This window comes from Aedes aegypti, chromosome 3 (assembly GCF_002204515.2).
Source record: "Aedes aegypti strain LVP_AGWG chromosome 3, AaegL5.0 Primary Assembly, whole genome shotgun sequence".
NCBI lineage: Eukaryota > Metazoa > Arthropoda > Insecta > Diptera > Culicidae > Aedes > Aedes aegypti.
In genome coordinates this window covers 190775454-190785826 of record NC_035109.1, presented here as the reverse complement: position 1 = coordinate 190785826, position 10373 = coordinate 190775454, and the positions used below count along the sequence as shown (strand labels likewise).

The 10373-nt window shown below is 42.9% G+C and overlaps 1 protein-coding gene and 2 long non-coding RNA genes across 3 annotated transcripts; 1 reads left to right on the top strand and 2 right to left on the bottom strand.

Annotated features, from left to right (window-relative positions):
- Positions 1-734: 734 nt before the first annotated feature.
- On the bottom strand, positions 735-2081 carry LOC5568844 (E3 ubiquitin-protein ligase RNF4). The gene is made up of 2 exons (XM_001652520.2): positions 1987-2081; positions 735-1791 (listed from the first exon to the last, which is right to left on the bottom strand). Exon 2 carries the CDS (start codon positions 1678-1680, stop codon positions 847-849), a length of 834 nt encoding a protein of 277 aa, XP_001652570.1. The 5' UTR covers positions 1681-1791; positions 1987-2081; the 3' UTR covers positions 735-846.
- A 367-nt stretch (positions 2082-2448) lies between these two features.
- LOC110678966 lies at positions 2449-3185 on the top strand. The gene is made up of 2 exons (XR_002502096.1): positions 2449-2817; positions 2877-3185. It is a non-coding gene; the product is annotated as an uncharacterized LOC110678966 (long non-coding RNA).
- Positions 3186-3534: 349 nt separating this feature from the next.
- LOC110678967 lies at positions 3535-4272 on the bottom strand. Its single transcript, XR_002502097.1, has 2 exons — positions 3903-4272; positions 3535-3843 (listed from the first exon to the last, which is right to left on the bottom strand). It is a non-coding gene; the product is annotated as an uncharacterized LOC110678967 (long non-coding RNA).
- Between the last annotated feature and the right edge of the window lie 6101 nt (positions 4273-10373).

Sequence of the window (10373 nt, the reverse complement as noted above, 5' to 3'; positions counted from 1 at the left end):
AATACGATATGAAACCCTAAATGAAGTTTTGATACTAATAAAGAATTAAAAAAAAATGAATTTGGATGACAAGCTGTTCCACCTTAAGCATCTTATAAAAACTCACTGGAGGAATACCTCGGAGAATACGTGAATAAATCTCCACCTGCCTAGAAAGCTGTAGCTTTCTCTTGAGAATTCGGGAAAGAAATGTCTGAAAAATCAGTCGAATAGTCGCGTAAGAGTCTCTAAAAGTTTTTCTGGAGCTTCTAGAATTTTGCACCAGAATAATTCAATTATTGTCTGAAAATGAGTGATTTCATAATGGATGTAAAAAACTAAAGAGAAAGAATGACGCTGGTGTTCCCTTTGTTCTCGCTCGGAAACATGTTGGGTACATAGGTAACAGTCAAACTCGTCACACTGCATATCTTTTCACGTTGACATTCATTGCCTCGTCTATCTCCGCCAGCAAAATATGTTCCGACAGCGACATGCTTCCTAGAGCGGGTCCAGATCACGTGGGAATCATATGGGAGCGTGTCCCGCGCATGTGTCACAATTCGTGGACCGAGTGAATTTAGTACACCGATGGATTAGTCAATAGTTTATTACCTCTATTGACTTTACAGACCTTTGATTAAAAATAGACTTGCAATAAAATAGTAAACCAAGTAGGTACCTATTTAAAAAGAGATCTGCTAACTGCCCTGCCTTTTGGATACTTATCGGATAAATTTTGGTTAAAACAGCTGTTAAATCGTCATTAAAGTTCAACCTGGTCATTTATTAAAAAATAGGGACATAATATTATACATAAAACTATTTAATACAGTCTTGCAACTCACGAACAATACAATAAAGGTATTAATTGAAATAAATGGGATGAACCTGGTGCCGCTTGAGGGCGCGTTTGCACATCGGACACTTTTTACGGATTTGGATTTCCTGGGTGATGCAGTTTTTACAGAACAGGTGGCCACAAACGGTGGAAGCAGCTTGCTGGTGGAAAATCGATTCCAAGCATATTGGACAGGTAACGGACACGGATGGCACAGCACTTGTAGGAGATTCTGCTGGCGGAGATGGCTGTACGAAGCTGGCAGCGGTTATTCGCTTTTTCGGAGACTGTCTTGTGGTAGTTTGAGGTACCGGTTCTGCCACCGTATCGTCCAAGCTGATGGATTCTACGACCGGAGCGGTATCTGCTCTCCTACGTCGTGCTCGTCTGCTACGGGGGGACACTAGTTGTTGATACGGGGAACAAAGATCGACCACAACCTGATGTGGGTCTTCGATGACAATACAATCGTCATTATCCGCAACCGGTGGACGATTCAGAAGAGAAGGTTCATCTATTTCGTACGTCAATGTATCTTGAGAGTCATCGCTTAGTAGCACCTCGACATTCTGCGCAACAGCAGGACGATGATCTTCCGCTTCATTCCTGCTACTTCCGTGTCCATCATTTTGATTCATTTCATCGGATGTTCGGTTAGTGGAATGCGCGGTCGTACCGGAATCATTTGCCGACGAAGATTCGTCAGTGGCCGTGCGGAACGAGTCGTCACTGGCATCGAAGATGTTGTTGGAGGAACGCTCCGCCTCACGGTTTAGGAACGAGTGCGCCGATATGAAGGCCTCCGCTCTTTGAATCACATCCAGCATGCTTTCGTCCAAATCTTCCGAACTGGTATCCATAGTGTTACTACTCAGGTGTCGTCCAACAACTAGTATTATCGAGAAAACATTTACTGCTTTGAAATACGTTTGAATAACGATAAAATCGATGATAAATTTGTAGATTCCGATCAGAGCTGCCAGATGATTTGATAGAAAACCTGTATCCACCAGGTTAGAAAATCTGTGTCCCATACAAAAAAAATCTGTGTCCATACAAAAATCGTTGAAAGATAATCTGTGTTCCATACAAATTGAATCTGTGTCAGAATAAATAAATCTGTTTAATACAGATATATCTGTATAAGTGGCAGCCCTGATTCCGATATTAAAAGATTAAAACCGATTTGTTTTGTTTTCGCTCACGTCACGTCGATCATTTTTTACGCGCTGACATGTTCACGATGAACTTTTTTGAATCATTTTTGGGTAAATTTATTTATAATGCATTTATGCACAGAAAGGCCTTTTCAAGGTGGGAATATGAATATGGACTGATCCTCAGACGAGACTCGCGAAGTCGGTCTTCTTTTTCTGTGATTGCTGAGTTTTTTTCTTATTCCACTTTGTGTTTATACACTGAACTCAATCTCCAATTGGAATTTATGTGCAGCACCCATAGATTTTTGCAATCAAGCTTGGCATTTGCAATTAATTAGTCACGCACATAAAAAACAAAAGTTTTGTCACGCTCATTTTTAAATGCAGTGCACACATAAAGCAAATGCAGGTGCAACTTATTTCAAACGGTCACGCTAATATATTTTATCTGTGATCGCGAGTACACTGATATTAAAACTCCATTATAATTTATGTGCGAAAACCATATAGAAGCAGGTTTTCTGCCTCCAACAATCTTTTATGTGCCACTTTTAAATTTTATTTGTGGACAATAAATTTCAAAGTCTATGCATGTATATACCACTAGCATTGCAATGCATTATAAAGGTTACATTAGTACAACCTATTTAAGCTGCCAATATTTTTGAAGAGCACAAACTTGTATACCAACGGTTGCAAAAATGTATCGCCATCTTATTTCTTCGCTGCTACTGTACGAGTTTTCCCAAAGTATTATCATTAACAGTAATACACATCGCATTTCAGCCAAATATGTGGATGTTCAGTGTATTATATCTGGGATAGCAAGAATAAGTTGTAAGTATTATAAAATGGTTGAAACATTACAGATTAATAAGCTATTTTTTATGTTACAGCTGTCCAAAAAAATGCAATCGCGTCGGAATCAAATTCTAAGACGATGAACTCCAATGAACATGTATCCCGCTCATGCAATGACTATTGGTTAAATCATGCGATGCGCTGGACGCAATGGAAGAACACAGTGGTCCCACATTCTCCAGCAGCACTCGTACAGACTCCCACGCTCTTGTTGGTATCATCCCTGTAGCTGCTAACATCAACACGACCAGATAATTTACTATTTCGTGGATTTCTAACTGGATCCCGTTAGAATATGTATTAACTTTTATTCTCCTTAATAAATGTGTATTACTGTATGCGTATTTGATTTTCATCATCATTTTTTTACAAAAAGAAAAATCGTAAATTTTTTCGACTAATTCATTTATTTACTACTCGCGATCACAGATAAAATATATTAGCGTGACCGTTTGAAATAAGTTGCACCTGCATTTGCTTTATGTGTGCACTGCATTTAAAAATGAGCGTGACAAAACTTTTGTTTTTTATGTGCGTGACTAATTAATTGCAAATGCCAAGCTTGATTGCAAAAATCTATGGGTGCTGCACATAAATTCCAATTGGAGATTGAGTTCAGTGTAGTAAATAAATGAATTAGTCGAAAAAATTTACGATTTTTCTTTTTGTAAAAAAATGATGATGAAAATCAAATACGCATACAGTAATACACATTTATTAAGGAGAATAAAAGTTAATACATATTCTAACGGGATCCAGTTAGAAATCCACGAAATAGTAAATTATCTGGTCGTGTTGATGTTAGCAGCTACGGGGATGATACCAACAAGAGCGTGGGAGTCTGTACGAGTGCTGCTGGAGAATGTGGGACCACTGTGTTCTTCCATTGCGTCCAGCGCATCGCATGATTTAACCAATAGTCATTGCATGAGCGGGATACATGTTCATTGGAGTTCATCGTCTTAGAATTTGATTCCGACGCGATTGCATTTTTTTGGACAGCTGTAACATAAAAAATAGCTTATTAATCTGTAATGTTTCAACCATTTTATAATACTTACAACTTATTCTTGCTATCCCAGATATAATACACTGAACATCCACATATTTGGCTGAAATGCGATGTGTATTACTGTTAATGATAATACTTTGGGAAAACTCGTACAGTAGCAGCGAAGAAATAAGATGGCGATACATTTTTGCAACCGTTGGTATACAAGTTTGTGCTCTTCAAAAATATTGGCAGCTTAAATAGGTTGTACTAATGTAACCTTTATAATGCATTGCAATGCTAGTGGTATATACATGCATAGACTTTGAAATTTATTGTCCACAAATAAAATTTAAAAGTGGCATATAAAAGATTGTTGGAGGCAGAAAACCTGCTTCTATATGGTTTTCGCACATAAATTATAATGGAGTTTTAATATCAGTGTACCAATTATGCGCAAGCCGTTCAAATCCTCACATGAACCTCTCAGCAAAAAATGATTGAGTTTGCATCACATCGAATCATAAATAGCCGTTAGTGAAATTACATGCCAGCAAACGTAGCAGACATTAGCAATAATTAATCTTCTGTTTAGATTTATCAGCAACTTTGGAAAAAACTGCTCCGCTGACTGAGGTTTTCGATAACAATTTACTTTGAACACAATACTTTTCACTTTTTCAGCCATAAAAATGGTGGGCTGCATTTGACGTTTCTGTTGAACAAAGCGAACAGGAGCGCAGCGGAACCACGTACGAACTCGGAAAAACTACCGGGAAATTCGGAAAAATATCACGGGAGGGAAAACTCGAACGTGCCGAACACAGACGTATATTGTTGTAAACTAATCAAATAAATAAACATAATCCTTCTTGTTATTCTTACATAAAACATAAATGTCAAACTCGCCAGTGATGCCGGCTTAACTAATTGGCAAAGGGGTTCGGCAAACTGTTCATAATAGGGGTAACCGTTGTTTTCTGCCAACACTCCTCCTCAACGGTTTGCCCTTAGCCCTTAACAAACCCTAGTAGTTCGGTGAAGCGGTCGTGCTTTATATTTCCAAGTGCCTTCGTTAAAATGTCTGCCTTCATTTCATCTGTGGGACAGTACTGAAGTTTCACTATGCCACGATCGCATAGATCCTTGATGAAACTCTCCTTCGTCTCGATATGCTTGGTCCTCTTGCTTGTCCGCTCAGACCTGACGAAACACAGGCAACCCTGGTTGTCTTCGTGCACCGTAGTAGCACACTCCTGGTTCTCGCCGATGTCACTCAGCAATCGTCGCAACCATAGCACATCTTGACAAGTCTCACCCAGTGCTACATACTCGGCCTCCATGGACGATAGACTCACGCAATCTTGGCGTCTACTAGCCCACGACACAGCTCCTCCTGCGTAGAATATTACGAAGCCCGTCGTAGACTTGCGTGTGTCCGGGTCACCTGCCCAGTCAGAGTCCGAATATGCTTCCAACAGCTTGCCGCCTTCGCAACCCAACTTCAACTTCCAATCCTTTGTTGCCTTGAGGTAGCGCACTACACGCTTTGCTGTAGTCCAGTCGATTTCTGTTGGAGCACTGAACTTCCTTCCTAATATGGAGGCCGCTGCGGCAATATCAGGACGTGCTGTAACCGCTATGTACATCACAGCACCAACCACGCTCCGGTACTGGGATACATCCTTTAGATTCTCGCTTGCTGTCTTGTCCTTCACATACCCTTGATCCATCGGCGTCCTTGCAACCTTCGCATCTTGCAATCCTAGCTTTCCGATCAGTTTCTCTATATATGCCTTGACACTCATGCTGTAGAATCCGTCGTCTTCCTTTTGCAGCTCCAACCCAAGAAAATACTTCGCATCACCTAGCCAACAAATTTCAAACTCTTTGCGAAGTTCCTCGTACACTTTAGCTACCTCCTCCTCAGACGAGCATCCAACAAGCAGATCATCAACATAAACGATCAGAAATACCTTCCTGCCATTCCTCGATGCAACATACATACACGGATCAGCATTACACGCGACGAAGCCAAATTTTAGTAGGACGTCCGATAATTTCCGGTTCCAGCACCTTGCCGATTGTTTCAGGCCGTATATGCTGCGCCTCAAACGACAAACCTTCTCCTCTTGTCCGCGAACTTCATAACCAACCGGCTGACGCATGTACACCTCCTCTTCAATACTACCGTAAAGATAGGCAGTTTTGACGTCCAGATGCTTCAAACACAAACGATCTTTGCCCGCCAGCACAAGCAATACTCTCAAGGTTGCATACTTGGTGACAGGGGCGAACACTTCGTCAAAATCGACTCCGTATCGCTGCGCGTATCCTTGCGCCACCAGTCGAGCCTTGAATCGAACAACTGCTCCTGTTTCGTCCTGCTTGATCTTGTAAACCCATCGGCTACCAATGACGCGCTTTCCAGCCGGAGGATTCACAAGCTCCCACGTACCATTCCGCAAATGCGACTGAAATTCTTCATCCATCGCTTTTCGCCAAGCATCGCTATTGCTGCTTTTTACTGCCTCATCGAAGGTAACTGGCTCTTTCGCTTGCTGCGTTGCTACGCCTACGACGTAGTCCGAAAAACGATCCGGTAACTTCCCACGATTCCTACGGGGCAGCTTGCCTGTAGCTTGTTCACGTGGATCTGGTTCCGCTTCTTCACTATCAAGTGGCTCGTCTTTCACTGCTAACGGATCCTCCAAAGATGAAGAACTAATGTCGAAAAACTGCTCATGTTCACTATGCACTTCGTCGTCATCCTGAAGATCACCCAAACGCTCACACCGATCAGGTTCCACCGTTTCTTTCACAGGCGCTTCCACCAAAAATTGCTTACTTGTGCTTGGTACGTTACACGGAACAAATTCCGTATAATTCTCATCAGGAGCCTGGAGCACAGTAACCTCCTCTTGTCGTTGAGCTTCATCCATTTCCAGGAACCTGGCATCCCTGCTGATGGTAACCTTTTCCGTAGCCAAATCAACAAAACGGTATGCTTTGTGCTGTTCGGAGTAGCCGATGAAGGTCAGCTTTCGTGCCTTGCTGTCGAATTTGCCTCGCTTGACATCAGGTATATGTACCCACGCCTTGCAGCCATACACTCGCAAATGTTCCAGGTTTGGCTTCCTACCGTACCACAACTCGAACGGAGTAACGTCAACAGCCCTGGAAGGCAGTCGATTTTGGAGGTACGCTGCCGTAACGACTGCTTCACCCCAGTACTTCTTCTCGAGCTTTGCATCCAGCAGCATCGTTGTCGCCATCTCTTGCAGGTAGCGATTTCGTCTTTCAGCGACACCATTCTGCTGGGGCGTGTAGGCTGTAGTGTACTGGCACTTTATTCCCTCACTTTTGAAGAAATTCTGCAGTCGTTCATTGACGTATTCGCCGCCACCGTCCGAGCGTACCATACGAGGTTTACGATTAAATAATGTCTCCACATACCTGACGTATTCAATCAAACGATCAACAGCTTCCGACTTCTTCTGCAGCAAGTAGACTACAGTGTACCGACTAAAATCATCAATCACCGTCATTAGGTACCTGCTCCCACTCGGTGTAGGCGTTTTCGTCGGACCACAAAGGTCTGTGTGTACCAGGTCGAGCACTTGGGTTGACTTCCGCTCAGCCTGGTGTGGAATCGGAGCACGAGATAACTTTCCTTCCATACAGGTCTCGCAAGCAATCCGAATTCCGCAATCCTTCACTACCACTCCTTCAGCAAGCTTCTTCGAGCACAGTTGGCCCACAACTGCCGGGTCTCTGTGGCCAAGTTTACGGTGCCACTGATGTTGACAGGATTCGTTATGATGCATCTTCTCTACCTTCAGCGCTTCTTCGGCCATTCTCAGCTGATACAAACTGCCACAGCGATCGCCCTTAGCTACTACCTTGCCGGAGGCATCCGTGATATCGCAATCATCCTCACGGAACACGACCAGAAATCCCTTCGACGTCAGCTTTGTCACAGACAACAACCCACTGTTTAGCGATGGAACGTACAAAACCTTCTCCAGGATTACATCGACCGCACCACCGAAGCCGTTCACTCCAGACATCTTCACAGTTCCACATCCGACTGACTTAACGGACCTTCCATCAGCCAGAATCACGTCATGCACATCTGTTTCATCAATCGACTCGAAAAATCGCTTGTCGTTTGACATGTGAACGCTTGCACCACTGTCTATAATCCAACCACTAGACCGAATTCCATTCACAAGGAACAACACAGCACTTTTGTTCTCGGTCACAGCCTGCTTAGCGGCCGATGGCTCATTCTTCTTCTTCTTCCTTTCACTTTTACGCTTCTGCTGCTCCTGCAGCACTGCACAGTCATTTCTCAAGTGTCCCTTCTGTTTACAAAAGAAGCACACACGATCCGAAACGGACATATTCCGCTTGCCGAAACTTTTCAGCGCCTTCAATTCACCAGAACGTCCACTGGAACCAGGTACAGAACGCTCCTTTCGACGTTCGAATTCGTCGAGAAGCTTGGACTTAACTAACACTACCGTTAGATCTGCATCCGGTCTGCTTTCGAGCGCAGTAACAAGTCCGGAATAAGAATCCGGCAGGCTTCGCAATATCATTGCAACTTTGAGAGAATCATTCAGCTCCTGCCCAGCTTGCGTCAATCTATCGAAAAGATCCTCTATCTCGAACAGATGGCTCTCGAGATCGCCACCTTCCAGCAGATTTAGGCTACACAACCTCTTCAGTAAGGACACTCTGGAAGTAACTGTAACCTTTTCGTGGTACGCCTTGAGGTTATTCCAAAACTGTGTAGCAGTCGCAGCCGATTTTATCAAACCGTATTGGTTCTCCTCTATACAGAGTCCCATAGTCGCTCGGGCCTTCTTCTCGTCCTTCTCCCACTGGATAGCATTTTCGTCCGGCTTCGGAGTTTCCACGACGTACCATAAATCCTCTCTCGTAAGGAGCATCTCCATACGGAACTTCCAAGTTTGCCAGTTGTGGTTATTCAACCGGACAAACTTATTGAGTGCCTCCATTGTTGCTCTAATCTGCTGGGACAAAACAACACACGCGACGGCACTTTATCAACCGATTTTCCGACTCTATCCACTATTTTTCACGACACATCGACTGGGCCGATAACCTGTTGAACAAAGCGAACAGGAGCGCAGCGGAACCACGTACGAACTCGGAAAAACTACCGGGAAATTCGGAAAAATATCACGGGAGGGAAAACTCGAACGTGCCGAACACAGACGTATATTGTTGTAAACTAATCAAATAAATAAACATAATCCTTCTTGTTATTCTTACATAAAACATAAATGTCAAACTCGCCAGTGATGCCGGCTTAACTAATTGGCAAAGGGGTTCGGCAAACTGTTCATAATAGGGGTAACCGTTGTTTTCTGCCAACAGTTTCTTGAGAGGGGAATCTGGGCTGCATATGACGTTGATATTTTTCCTCTTCGCGAGTCTCTCTCAGGACTTATCCATACGGTCTTCTTTTATTGTCGATTTTCTTTTTTTCCGCTGTAAATGCGGGCCGTGTTTACATAAAATGTCATCCGGACCAACATCCAGTGAATCAATGTTCACCGGATGAACATTGAGTGGATGAATGTGCAGAGAAATTGTTCATTTTTTGTAAACACGGCCCGCAGTAAAGGTTTTCTTCCCGCTGGAAGTTGCAGCGTGACGTCATCTTAGATTAGTTCATGAACCGATGCACGAGTTCATTATCTGACGTTTGAGTGGTGCCAAATCACTCGTTGCCATGGTCACGTAAATAACATGGCACCGCTCAAACGTCAACGGGTGAACTCGTACACTGGTCCATAGATCCAGAGCTGCCAGATGATTTGATAGAATACCTGTATCTACCAGATTAGAAAATCTGTGTCCCATACAAAAAAATCTGTGTCCATACAAAAATTGTCGAAAGAAAATCTGTGTTCCATCTGTGTCAGAATAAAAAAATCTGTGTAATACAGGAAAATCTGTATATGTGGCAGCTCTGCATAGATCGATGAACGCCTAACCTAACCTCAAAACACACACTCCCGCGACCTGTTGGTCCATCGGCAAACTACAGTGTTTTTAGCATTGGGCGTACATGATTTTGATCGAGATTTGTTCTAAGTGTTACGTATGTTTCTCTGTGCTCAAAACTCCATATAAAAAAATGTCAACAATTCCAGCAGTGAATGTCAACTCCATATAAAAATATCTAAACAATTCCAGCAGTGAGTGTCAAAGAGCAGGACAGTCAATCGAGCGTGATGAAAGAAGGACAGAGAAGGAGAATTTTTCGTGACGTCACCATGCACTCTTCTATCACTCAATTATTGACAAACATTTGCCCAAGAGGAGCCTTTTTTCAGAAACGCTGTTGATGTTGGCGATGAGATCTAGTTGGCGACTATCAATCATAGCAAACATAGATTAGTTTATATTTAAATAAAATTCATTCCAAGTTTGTCTCTTGTCAAGATCAGAAGTTTTATTTCAACCAAGAGTAGAATACCCGGTCTACGGCCATTCACCATCC